The sequence below is a fragment of the Lagopus leucura genome, unplaced genomic scaffold (genome assembly GCF_019238085.1).
Source record: "Lagopus leucura isolate 7727_CA_CO unplaced genomic scaffold, USGS_WTPT01 Super-Scaffold_100044, whole genome shotgun sequence".
Taxonomy (NCBI): Eukaryota; Metazoa; Chordata; class Aves; order Galliformes; family Phasianidae; genus Lagopus; species Lagopus leucura.
In genome coordinates this window covers 1,345,389-1,359,535 of record NW_024962291.1, presented here as the reverse complement: position 1 = coordinate 1,359,535, position 14,147 = coordinate 1,345,389, and the positions used below count along the sequence as shown (strand labels likewise).

Sequence of the window (14,147 nt, the reverse complement as noted above, 5' to 3'; positions counted from 1 at the left end):
TTATGATAAAATGTATCAGAGGTAAAACCTACCTAAGGATTTTGTGAATAAAAGCAACTTTCCCCTTCTATAGGGTTTTTCACTCAATCTTGTTATATTGATTTCCCTCTACACACTCAGTTCTGTGATGTTCATCCCTTAATGCCATAGCAAATGAGCCCATTTAGTTTTCTGTGTAAGTCAAAGCTCTTCTGCTTGTCTGCCCCATATTCATAGCGTTCATCTCTGAAATTTGCTTCAGCCACAGACTCCCTGCAGTTTAGCCTAAGTGGGAAACTTCATGAGAATCCACAGGTTCTTGACATATCCTGTCAATTCCCTCCTCTTACACTCAGGTAATAACGACAGAACAATTATTCCAAGGAGGATATCAGGATATACTATGGCATAACAACTAACAAACTATATTAATGCTCACTGTATTAAATCCCATGGTTGAAACTTTAATAAACATGGCTTTTCTTCACACAGGTGAAAAGGAAAATGCTTCCTAACCTCCTGGTAGTTATAAGCATCTCAGGGACATTTTCCATTTTATTAGAAGATTCTAGAGTTGACATGCCTTCTCATCTTCAATCAAGATCAAACAGAAGTTACAGTTGGATGGTTGATGAGCCATTTGTATATTGTCACATACAAAGAAACACTGCAGCCCCAAACATTCCAGTCTGAGTCTGTTGAAGTAGATAGCTGTATAATTTGTACACATTTAAAAAAAAATCTATGTTAAAAGGAAAACTAGAAATTAGAATTCCTATCTGCAATAGTCTGTCTGCAAGATACAAGGCATCTCTGCAGCCCAGCATCCACTAACAAACATCAAGCAGAGGAACTGTACCCAGTTTGTGATGGAATGATACATTCCCTCCTCCCACTTTCCTTTTCTTAACAAGATTAGTTTCTCTGGGAAGAAGGGAAAAGAGAAGCATGTGGCAGTGATGCATACAGTCCTGGCTCTGCGATAAGCAGAGGCTGCAAACCCACCATTCTGTATCCTGCCAAACATCTGTGAAGTAGATTACAGGACTTTGCTGTTGGTTGAGTTGTTTATTTAAATTCTACCAGAAAACTGCATTTCAATCTCAAAACTGTACTCTGCTTTCCACATTTCAAATTGTTTATGCTATTTGATTTGGCAATATAACTCCATTTGGAAGGAAATGAAAGCTCCTTAAACTCTGTCACTACTCACATGTAATGTAGGAAAAAAAATGAAACATTTAAAATCTTCAGAAGAATTTGTAACATAAACAATCTAAAATATTCCTACTCATTATAGCTGGCAACATTAAGCAAGGGCTAAAACATTCTGGGAACAAAGTAAGACATGAAAAGATGAACTTCTCTAAAGGTCACATGCTATCAGTGGACGAATAAAATCCATAAAATCCTACCTTACGGATGAGCTTATCACCAAGAACTCTGTAAGCTCACCTTGACTGGAAACCTCTAACATTTGATACTCCAAAAAGACCATAAGACATTGATTCTTTCTGAGTTCAGTCTAGTTATCAATAGGGTTAGGGGAAGACAAACACAGACAAATGCTACTCAACATGTCTGAAGCTCTGAGCAGCTCTTACAAATAATGCTCCTCTTTCAGGAAACATTTGTTAGTGATTTATTGCTCCTCTGTCAAACAAAGGAGCTTCTGTCACTTGTGTCCTTTATTGAAAATACCAATCAGGGATTGACTCCTGTGTCCAAAATTCCATCTACCATCCACTTCAGGAAACAGAACTTGCTTCTTAAAATAAATAAATAAATAAATAAATCAACAGAAGCTATTATCACTTACGTAAGCATCAAACCACCTCAAACTGCTTAAAAGCACAAATAAAGGAAGAAATAAGAGTTTATTTCACAGGGGATGCTACGCTTCAAGCAAAGACAGAAGTTGGCTTTGAAAGTGAAAATCCTGCTTTTCTTAAATACTGAATCAAAGTTTTGTGCTGATGGTCCTTTCACTTTAGGGCATGTAAAAATCAATACAACAATTTCTGTAGACATTACCCAGTTTCAAATGGGACCAGGAAAGGCTACACAAGGGACAATGAAAAGAATAGTGAGCTGGCATCACAGTAGATTTTTTATTTTTTTTCAAAAGGTTTGGTTAAGAACAGTAATTAAGATGTCTTATAGGATTTAAATCTTAGTGCCCTGAGACTAAACTGATTCCTAATTCAGCTACAGCCTATCGCAGAGAGAATTGTAGATGATGATGTTCACCTATATTCTATGAAAATTCATTTAACTGATGTGTAGTTTACTAATATGATCATTACTAATATGATCACTGCAGGCCCTAAACTTTTATTTGTATTGCCAAATGCCTGCCTATGCTCTGAATCCTGAGATCTATGATTTATTTATTTTTACCACAAAATGCGAGCTCACCCATTTCTTGGGCATTTTTGTCCTATGGTCCTGTTGAAGTTGGACCCTGCTTGGCATTCTCCAAACTGCCCAGCATTGTTGTTCTGTTCTAAAGTACCTTCAGCTCACATTCAGCATCTCCAGTTGTTTCACCGCTGCTGCTATCTGAATGTAGAAGTGTTGATGTAAGGAATCGGAAGCCCGACTGTCCTTCCTGTGTCACAGATTCTTTCTGCGTGTGTGAGGGAGGAATCAGCCCTCCAGCTCCTAACCTTGCTTCACCCTGCCTTAAGATCTCTCCTGGTTTGGAACACTGCATACTGCTAACCAAAAGGGCTGCCCACATGTGGGCACACCTCCATTCAATACACATTCATTTCTGTTCCTGTTCTGATCATGAAATTAACATCAAGAAATTACTAGTTATTGATAATTCTAACTCTGTCTGCTTTGCACCATTTCCTTCCTATAGCCTTATTGTTAGCACTTTCAGCCACAGAACAGCCTTTCTCAGCTCTTCAGGTTCTCAGCACTGTACAGCCTATATGCTCCTGAGGTTCAATTGCTGTATCACCAGGCTCCCTCCTCCCAAACCTGGCTACTTTTGATGCAACCACACACACATCAAGCCATGATTTCTACTGATCAAAAAGCCAGTCTCATCAGCAAGGGGCAAAACGTCAGACAGACAAAACCCAGGAAAGCTTTGCTGTTCACCATTTGGTAGCCATCAGCAGCTATGGATAGCAAAGCCTGCCCCCACCCTTAGTGGGGCAGACCAGTACAGTTGCTGAGTACAATCTGTGAACCAGCATGCACTGCTTTGTAAGTTGCCTGCCATGGGAAGAATGACAGCATGACTAAGCGGGCAGCCTTTCAACTGGAAAATTCCCTGCTCACTTCTCATCCCCATCCTTTCTGTAAATGCATGCTAACACAGGTAACCAGATGGTCCCCTTCGTGTTGAACTTGCGCTCCCATCTCCTGCTGAGACAAGGTGTCCCACACTCACTCCCTCCTCACAAGCCAGGGAGAGAACAGGTTCCTGGCTTTTGCATTTATTCTTCAACACAGATGAGCTGGGAAGTCCACGTAGGCAGCTTGTTTGCCAGCAAAGCCTCCTCCCCCTTTGCACAGAGGGCACAGCTTTTCACACCACTTCCCACAGCAAGAGAAAAGAAAGGCTTTAGCAGATCTCAGCAATTGGTAACTTTGATGAATTGTCTGGCAGTGGCACCTGCTGCTAAGGATACAGATGTACAAGAGGAATTAAAAGGCATTTCTCCATAAAGCAAGTGCAGATATGTCACTGTATCAATATGTGTTTTTTCTCTCATCTGATCAGTGAATTTTGCTTTGGAGAAAGAATCAATAAAAAAGGCTTGGGGACACAAATAACCCCAAATTAACTTTGCAGAAATACTAATACTGGGACAGATGATATAAGCAAAAGTATCCTTATGTGTCACTCAGAGAAGCAGTTTTTCATTCAGAGCAGAAATTTGCTACATTCAAAACTTCACTGAATAAAGCTAAAAACAAAAACCAAAAACAAGCAAACAAAAAGCCATTGGTATGTATTTCACAGTAATAACTGAATACTATTACAACTGATCTGAGCTCTGTGGCTACCAACCCCTTATAACATAAACATTCATAGATTAGTTGAGTCTCAGGAAGGCAAGCTATTCTTAAGGGAAATTCTATTTCAGCAAAACAGATCAGAAGTTCAGAAGGAATTCATGCGCATCAACCTGCAGAAATATCTCCCATTCTGGTTGAGACTTCAGAAATAACTACAACAGAATCGCCTCTAGAATATTCATTATAAGCTATATGCTGTAACCATTGTACATAGCCCTCCCCTGAGGGCACATTTGTCATTTCCTCAAGAACTATCATGGGAGTTAAAAGCACTGAATAAAGACACTTTATTTGTTTATTTATAGTGATTTTCAGGGTGAATTTTCTTTAAGGTGGGCAATATGAGAGCAACGGCTCTTCAGTTCCTCATCTGATTGCTTTGGCTGTTCAGAATGCACAAAGCAACTGCACAAAGCTACTGTCAAAACAAAGCTGGGGATTTTCTGGCATCAGGCACATCCAGTAAGACTGCATCATTCTGGCTTAGATAGAGCAAAAAGGCTCTACTGGCTGTTAAGGGCAGACAGAGGAGGGGGAGGCAGGTTGGCTGTAGGAGAGGACGTGAGGGCCAGGTGAGCTGAGCCAAGTCCATGGTGAAATCCCATTACAGGTACTAATTCAGAGAGTAAAACTTAAACTAATCTGCAGGCTGCCCTAAGTTCAAGGGACGAAATTCCTCTTGTGCAACCGTTCTGGTTGCAGTCATACCACCTGAACTCAAACAGGGACCTCGCTCTCCAACGCCTCTGTAGGATGCACAGTAGGATTTGACTTACATAAGGGACATCCGTGTACATTAAACAGGATTTAAAATGTATTTCTAAAATACGAGATAAATTAAATGAGAGGCTTCTGAGCTATGCAGTGTTGGCTAATGGCCAGCAGGGAGCAACGGATTTGTCCGGTCAATGCCCAGGCCTGGTCTCATATTCTTTTGTCATGTCTATGAAGTACATCCCCTTTGAAACTGTTTTTAATGCTTTCAACCACCTTTTAATTCAGAGTACTTATAAATGAACTGTGAATCATCTGCAGTGAATTCTGTTAAAGGAATGTTAAACTGATGGTTTTCTTTTTCAACTTTAACTTGGGGAATCTTTGCTCTGGGCCTTTAGATTATGAGTTGCTTTTGCTTTGTCCTAAAAAGTTTGATGTTAGAGAAACAGGGCAGAGAACCTTGAGGGAATACCTAGAAAGAGATTAACAGAGTTCTGAGGAGTGTTTCACAAATAAACAGTTCTTCAACTTGTATTTAATGGCAGTTTCCAAAATGACCATTTCTAACCATTGCTGCATATCTGCACTACAATGCAGCCAACCCACAAAGGACTCTTGCCTTGTATAGCTTTGCTCCACTGTTGTAAATGTATTTTTAGCTGTCTAATAAAAAAAAAAATAGGGACCACAATATCTTTCCCAATCTAAGCAGTTTTTTATGTTCACTCATAGAAGCACTGTGCTATGGAGCTACAAGACTGTTCCCTCTCAGCTTGCATTCTGTTGGTTGAAGGACTTCTCATGTGCACATAATTCTGCCCAGCTTCTATTTTATATCTGTCTGCACACTGACTGCCAGGAATATTCCCTCTAACAATGTGTTCCAGCAGATTGCTCTATCAGACTCCATTCTGTAACAAGCTGAACACAACTGGCAGTGCTTAGCTCATGTTATGGCCTCTCCCAGCCCCACATTCTCTTGCCAGATAGCCCCTGCCATTGAATTCAATCCTTTTCTGTCAACACTTGGAGATCTTTGCCTCACAGGTAAAATTTGCAGCATGCTCTTGTCAACGAAGTGGGTTTAGTGTTGGCAGAGGAAAGCTTATGGGCATAAAAGCATCAAGAGTCCACTGCTTGCATACCACTTCCTTGCATATCAATCCCACAGAGTTATGTGCTTGTAACACATAATCCTAATAGGATGGCAGCATGTCAGCTACAGAAATTATTTTAGGACCTTTCACAATATCATCCTGCTAAAGACAAGGCAATTTTGTGAGAGGAAAAAAAGTGACACATAACATTAATGCAGCTTTTATCTGACCTTGCTCACATACTACCTGGCTATTTGCAATTCCTCCCATAAACTATGTCAAGCTTCATACTCAGAAATGAGATGTATATGGATGGTATATTTCCCATGATGAGGATTCCTAAGTTATCCTCAACAGCAAAGACTTGATACTTCACACCACAGTTCTGGCTGGAAATAATGTGGGCATCACATGCACTGAAATTCCCAGCAAAGACATGAGAATGCCTGAGGCCTGGAGCTGAATTTTTGCTGCCTCTTCCCACTCTGCCCCAGCTGTTCCGCTGCACCTCTCGGATTAAAGCAGGAATGCTGACAGAATGCTTCTCAGATGGGAACAAGAAGTCCCGGTCAGGGTTCTTCTCAGATCCGGAGAAGCAAAAGGCTATTTTAAATGTGCTGATTGTCAGGCACGTGGAAGACTCCACAAGGCTATGCCTTGGAGACTGGAGAAAGAGAACACTCTCCTAATTTTGGACTCAGCTTTCCCTTTGGATTGTGGCAGCCATCAAGTGCCAAAAGTAAAGCACAGGGCACAGACATAGCAGTAGCTTCCACGGCCCACAGCCCCAGGCTCTAGCAACATGTGGCCCAGGAAATTGCTGAGCTGGAACTAGTATATACTTATGCTTAAGCATCACTTCTAACAGATCTGCTGGCCTAATATCATCTAATTGCTTTCAGCAGGCAACATGTCCCACCACAGTAAGTTCGTTGGGTTAACGAAACACGGTGTGAAAAAGTACTTTCCATTTTGCAATTACCACCTGAAAAATCAAGTTGTCCTACAGCTCATGTGCTATGAGCAACTGAGAACAAGCAGTCATTCTTGACTCACATCTCTAGGTTGTTTACTACTGCCAAAAGACTACTTATTCACCCAACCTCTTCCCTCTACTAGGCTATTACAGATAATAGCATCAGCCCCAGCTGCAAGAACAGGTCATCCGGGGGGCACAGAGCACTGTGCCTTTTGCAGAAGATTAGGGATATTAGTTTCCAACTCAAAGCCTATAATCATGCAGAATTAAAGAATTACAGAATTGCAGAACCCAGAGAGACTTGAAAAGATCACCCAGACAAGGGTCGAACAGGTTGTAACTATGCCAGGCCGCACAGCCATTGACTTCATCTATTCTCAATGCCCACCCAGGCTGGAGGTTGCCATTTACTCTATTTTACTGCTTCATTAGCCTAGGAAAGTTTTATTGTTAACAAACTTGAATATTCTATTCTGTGACAGAAGTCTTATTTCTTACCCTATGCCCACAAAGGGTGCTTTTTTTCCTCTTTCAGCCAGCAGCCACTTACAGGTTTGCGAGGGATCATCAAATGCTTTTCCAAAGAACTCCAGTTCATGCAAATTTCCCTTTTAGATATTATTTAGACCCTGATCATTCATATCACACTTGTGTTACTTTGTTCAGTTGACCCACAGCTGTCAGCTACAGCTCCCAGAAGGTAAATGATATCCATGCAAAGGTTGTACTGAGCACCAGACAAGGATCACAGCCCAGGACTGATGGGCAGAATGCTAGGGCACTGCAGGATGGTTCTGCCCTTTGAAACAGCATTTAGCACTGACTTAAATTTATGTTGCAATCCATTGTAGCCTCCAGATCTCTTGCAGGTCTACTTATTCTTATAAGTTGATTATTTCTTTAGTGATACATATTGCATTTATCATTATTTTTCATATTTTATCCCCAATTTGTCGAGAACCTTTTAGCTGTCAAATGCATCTTCTCTATTTCCCACCTCTTCATAAAATCAGATCAGGCCTGCACAATACATGTACCAAGCTATGTGAGGAAGGAAAAACTTTCAGATTCCAAGAAAGTATTTTTAAAATTAAGTTATGAATCAGAGTCTGAACTACTTTCATAATCTTTCCCTCTTGGTATCACAGGTGCAGCTCATCTCTAATGAGGTTTCACGGGATAATTAAATCTGGACAGCTTGGGCAAACATCCCAATCTTCAGTCACTCACCTTTGCTGACAGCCCTGGCAGATAGCTCACAGTGTTTTAATTCCTAACACAAAGAGCACATAATATCTGGAAGCACTGACTGAATATTTCAGACATCTCTCATTGCTTTTCTGCTGTAGGTAAAAATGGCGTTATCTCAAGTGCTGCATTTGGAAAGGACTTTCTCATGTTCTTGTTATTTTAGGCAGCGCTGCTACTAGTAAAATTACACCACGGGTTTTGCCATGTCACTTCTTTAAAATACCCATTCAACTATTTTTGTGCCATGTGGATGACTAACCTAATGTCCTGCAACATATTTCTAACTCTTACTGAAGGTCCCAAAAGGGAACGTACAGTGAGGGCAGCACACAGGAGATGAGGAGGCAGGATTACTGCATCTATTCCTGTCTTTGGACTTCATACAGCTCTGGGAACATCCTTTAAACTGTCTGCAGCCCATATTCATACCCTGTAAAATTGTTTTGGCAAGAAGAACCCAAAACTCCCACTTTAGAGGCAGAACACACCTCCCAGGAGCAATGCACCAGCAGTTAATTTGGCAACTCTGAAGAGGTAAAAAAAAAAAGTGGAATTTGCATGTACATCAATGACAATAAGATTTTATTCACACAACATCTCTGCTGTAAAACCATTTTTATACAGATCGGAAGCTGAAAAGTAAAAAGATTAGATGAGCAAATTGTCTGCAAGGCTGAAATACAAGCTAGGTCCTATGCCCAATCCCACCACCTCATCCACTAAGACATCTCAAGTAAAAATAAAACCACACAGATTTACCAGTTCTTGATGTTTGCTACTCATCCTGGATCTAACACCTCACTAACGCAGCTTATAGTATGGAACTACATTGATTTCCGCAGCCTTACTGCACATCTGAGAGCAAGACACTCACTTTTATGAAGTTGTTTTTCCACATGAGATTCCCCAAATTCACTTTATGTTGCAGATCAGCCTCATAACGTGGGAGCTGCACAACAAAACAGTATCTTCTACTCAATACCAGCAATATTCAGGAAAGTAAGCTGTGCCAGCATGACAGAAGATAAAATCAGGCAGAGATAGCTCTGGCACTTAGTTTGCTAAAGCAACAGCAGTGCTACGTGGTGCCATGCTCAGTTAGCAGGCTCTTCTAATGCAAACCCAGCCAGCAGCATCTGGGGAGAGCACATCTCAAGGCGCCTGTGTTACAAGCCAAGTGCCAGCAGAGCAAAACTCAGGTGCCCACAGCAGTGCCAGGCACACAGGAACAGCACAGAGCAGGCTGGCACAAGCACATGCATTGCTTGCAGCTTCACTTCAATGCTGTGCCTGGCTGAGAGGTTACTGGGTGTGGAGCCACGTCCTTGTGCCCTGGGCATTAACAACAGAATCTGTACCCGTGGCTGACATATCTTCTAGCAATGAAAGATTTAGCAACTCACTCTGGAATAAGGATCATACAGTTATTCAACTCACAGGGCATCAAAAACTGCATCAACATCAGTTTCACAAAGTCTTACTAGCAATGGCCTGAAGGTTATGTGTTTGAAATGTCCAGAGACCAACAACACATTTAAAAGTAAAGTCGGTCACAAAAGCTTTAGCAGCATCCTCACATCACTTTGAACAACAAGTCCTGACTGTAAGTACAACATTGTCTCTTTCATGAAGTTGAGTAGATTTTTAATACTACTGAGAAAAATCACCTGAATTCTGTCAGAAAGGGATTAAACCCACACAGATCCCATACATACCACAGCACTGACAGTTTGAAGCTTTAGAGAGAGCTTTAAGTATCCACGTTTTAAATACTGTTTTCTAAATGTACAACAGTAGGAAGGCTGTGACAGAGTAATATTTACATATTTAAATTCCCAGGGGAATTTCTAGGCTAGAAAAGTTTTGGAATGAAGAAAAAAACAAAACAAAACAAAAAAAAAAACCCTGCATCCAAAAATCAAGGACAGTCATGCAAAACAGCATTCAGGTGGGAATGAACAGCAAAACCTGCCAAGCAAAACGCAACATCCCAGGTCTCCAGAAGCTTGTGATGTGCGAAGCTACAAGTCTGTGAAAGTAGAGCTTCACAGAGAAGAGATGCTTCGTTTCCAAGTTGTCGTTGGTTTAGTGAGACTTTGCACAGTTCAGCAGATTTTTAATTATTCACATTTAAGCAACCACCAGAAATCAAAGCAACGTACAATACCTTGATGAGAGTGCACCAGCAACACGGGTCCCTCCCAGAGTATGAGCGGAGCAGGGCTGGGGTTCATGGCAGCAAGCTGCTCCCCTCCGGCGTCCGGCCGCACTGCTCTCGTGGGCGCTCTCACACAGAGCCAGCGCTGAACCCTGATTCATGATTTCAAGCTCCGGCCGTGGAATGCAGCCATTGAAAACCCAGAACTATTTTTACCCCTGAGCAGCCGCAGAATTTCTATCCCATAAAGACTTCCAAAGCTAATGCCTTACCCTAAGCGCACACACACCCTGAACCTAACCAGCTAAGATGCACGGTTCCCTGGCATTCGGTGTGGTTTTTAAACTGCGCAGTTGCTACCAACAAGACAAAGCAGCTCAGCCCCTGGCATTATTGTCAGCCCTCAGAAGTCAGACATTTGATCCCAGTTGTCAAAATTAGAAATTCCTCGGAAATGCTCCGCTTCACAAGATAAGATTAGCTCAGAGCAATGACTATATCTCTACAGCTCATCTTGTACGTCAAACTCAGCCTGCATTTAATAAAAATGCAATAACTCCTTCAGTGAGCTGACAGAATGCAGACGCAAGTGAAACCACTCCAGGTTTAATCTTCAGTTTTAAGGAAAATCACAAAGCCAAAGCAATTCCCCCAAATCCACAAGTCAAACAATAGCTCTTTATATAGAGCACATCCAAGAATATGGAATTGACTTCAACAATTAGCATCAAACAACAGCTAGACACCGAAATTGCTTTTCGAGACTATGTAGATATCTTGACCTTTACAATTAGAAATCTTGAACCTAAAAGACCATACCGAGTGTTCCTCAGGAAGAAAGAAGTCACCTTGTTATTTATGCCTCCACAGTAAGACAACAGAAAAAAGCGATCTGATTTTCCCATAAAAGAACCAACCAGATTTTTGCAAAGTCAACAGTAATCAACACAACACTCAAGCACTTTGGCAGAGAACAGTCTAGAAACAAGTGGACATACTTCATGGGTCCAATTGCCAAAAAAAAAAAAAAGAACAACAAAAAAACCCCCAGCAGATTCACTGATTTAGCCTTTTCATGTCCCGCTGCTAACAAAGAAAAATAATGGCAGATGTTACACAGAAAACAGAAGATGCAAGACACACACCTACAAAGAACAATCAATTATTGGTAGTCCTTAACCTGTGGAAGTATCTGGAGGCTTCAGTAAGAATTAGCAACTCCACTCCACATTAACACATCTTACATGAAAAGGAGTCCCACTCACATTCAGCTTTCATGGTGGCAGAAGAAATAGCGTGCAAAAGGTGAGACTGGCAGCTTCAGAAAAAGGCCATTCAGCAGAAAAAAACATAACCTCCTGTCTCCCACAGTATTTTAGTGCAGAAAATCCCTAGATAACTCCTTCAAATAACAGCTGCAAAGTAACCTACAGTAGGTTGGAGAAGAGTATTGGAGATGTATTAGTTTGCCTGTCTGCTGCTGTGAATATATAGACGGCATCCATCTGCATCTGGCCTTCTGGAACTTCTGCAATGAGATGACTCTCCCAAACTTTGTTACATTTTCAGTGAGGCTCTAGAAATCCCATCAGCAAAAAGAAGTAGAGAGAGAATATGTCCAGTTAACAAAAGTACCTTCACATTTCTATCACTTTCCACTTGAGGTTTAGGATGTACATGTTGCCTACAAGCTAAACACTTGTTCAGGGATGGACTTGTTCAGGGATGGACTGGGGATTCAATGATTTGAGGCGCAAGTAAGAGAAAGCATAAGACACTGATTACAAAGCCCTTTCCTTACCAACAGAATATTTACATTTCTCACTGCATACAAGTGATAGAATTCAGCATGGGTGGGTTTTTTCCTTTAATTAAACCTAAGGCTGCCTGTTAATTTCCGCTTTCAATAGCTCATTTAGCAAGCTTCAAACTTTGTGAAAACCAGAAACTGAAGAGCCAAGATCATCTCCCAGGATTTTTAACCATGCCCTCTCAGAGACTGCCAACACTAGAAAGGAAATTATTCACAATTCTCCCACAGGTGCACTCAGTGATTTGTTTAGAGATGCTGAAGGACTGGTCAAACTGGGATTAGCAATAAGAGGCCATCTGTGAGGGCCTCAGAATTTACTGATTTGTTTCTAAATTAAGAATTTCAAGGTTATTTACACCTTTTCTTACAAAAGCTAATCTTTTCCCCTCTGTCCTTGATTTTATCCCTTATGAAAGTGGTCTGGGATCAGTATCAAAAAGGGAAGAAAAAAAAAAAAAAAAAAAAACCACCAAAGCTTAGCATGAACCCAGGACTTTTAGGTATCAAAAGACTAAATTACAAAGCATAGCACAGTAGTCACCAGGCCAGTTACCAGAGAGGCTTTAATATATAAGGAGGGAGGAAAAGAATGAAATGGAAAAATAACAGAATTTCAACTTGTACCAACCTACTTTTTTTCCCCCCATTTAGAGAAAAAGCAAACTACTTCCCTCACTTGAGAGTTAGAACTACATAAGGTATCTTTGCAGATATTTTCAGGCATAATCCCAAAACACTTTTTGTTGAAGAGCCTATGTGCATAAAGGAAAAAAATCTATAATGGAACTAATGATCATTGATGATAAACTGTCCATGTTCCCAAAGACCAACAGAAAAAGGAACCTGAAAACTTCATCAGTTTTAGTGTCAGCATTCAGGGAGAACATCAAATCATCAAAACTAGCAGTTACAAAGCAGAAAGTCAGAGTTCTTTCTTTTGCTCTTCAAGAAGTACAGCAAGGGCTGTCAATCCTGCTTAAATAGAACACGAAGGGAATAACCTGAGTGCTGATGTAATTGCTGCCACTTTCTTGCACCACTAAGGGAAACTATACAGAGATGTCACGTCTTACCCTTAAGGAGATTCCTAAAAAGGAGAATTTCCAGCTTCAATCCCCAGCTAACTGTCTGGTAATCCTTTTGTACTTGCATGCAGAGTGACCAAGCATGAAAAGACGCTCACAAACACACGCTTATTTCTTCTTCAGCGGCCTCAAGTGCTAGCAGTCATAAATAGTTGTCATCACTGGCCATCCAAAATGCACATCCATGAGAGAAAAACAGCTGTACAGCTACCAATAGCCATGTTTCCAATCACGACACAGGCAAGTTGCTAACTGCAGGCTTTATGCGCAGCTCATGTCACTGCAATGTCACACCCAACACCTTGAGGAGTCTCACCTGCTTCACTGGGGTGAGAGGTGACAGAGGTCGAGAACTGACTTGACTTGCAATGATACAAAACCACTCTGACAACAAGGGAAAGCTCAGGCTGCACCACTTGCACTTAAGTACTGTTGCAAAGAGGAGGAAAACTGGTAACAGTGGCAGTTTCTGCTTGAGACTTGGCACTGCTGCAACCCTATTGCTTATGCTTGGAAGTGCAAGCAAGACAAGAATTAATGCTGTATGTCTTGTTTCTTTTCCCATCTCTTAAAACATTTGCTCACTGTTGGAAAGAATATGGGGACAGTGAAATTCACAGCTGAAGCGCACTCTTCATGTGGCTGTGATTTTTGGCTTCTTTTATAGAAAAATATCTCTTGTTAGACACTGCAAAATGTATAAAATCAGGAGTTTCTTCCAGAAATTCCTGCAGGCACCTTCCCTAAATTCTTTCTTGGATCACAGCCTATTTTTCCCTCCTCGTTTCTTCACTTACCTCCTTGTTTTATTTCACTCTCCTACATCAATAGCTAGAATTTCAGCAATCTCTGTAAATATAAACGCACTATGACTGTCATAGTACCTTGTGAAGAAAAAATACAAATATGTATCACCTGCATTACTACATTCATGTGACTGCTCCTTGTCCAGTTCTTTAGAATACAAACTGGGAAGAAATGGAGGATCAAACAGTCACTGTAGGACAGTAACACAAATGCACATCAT

The 14,147-nt window shown here is 41.0% G+C and overlaps 1 protein-coding gene across 6 annotated transcripts in view; it reads right to left on the bottom strand.

Moving 5' to 3' along the window:
- The window catches only part of TSPAN4 (tetraspanin 4), a 397,360-nt gene that overhangs the window by 210,610 nt on the left and 172,603 nt on the right, over window positions 1-14,147 (bottom strand). The window contains exon 1 of one of the 6 annotated variants that reach the window (XM_042884547.1): window positions 10,232-10,551. The exons of the other annotated variants lie outside the window; for them this stretch is intronic. Within the exon in view, the coding sequence (XP_042740481.1) occupies window positions 10,232-10,298 (67 nt within the window). The 5' untranslated portion in view covers window positions 10,299-10,551. Of the gene's footprint in view, window positions 1-10,231; window positions 10,552-14,147 lie in introns of those variants that run through there. 6 annotated transcript variants of the gene reach the window in all.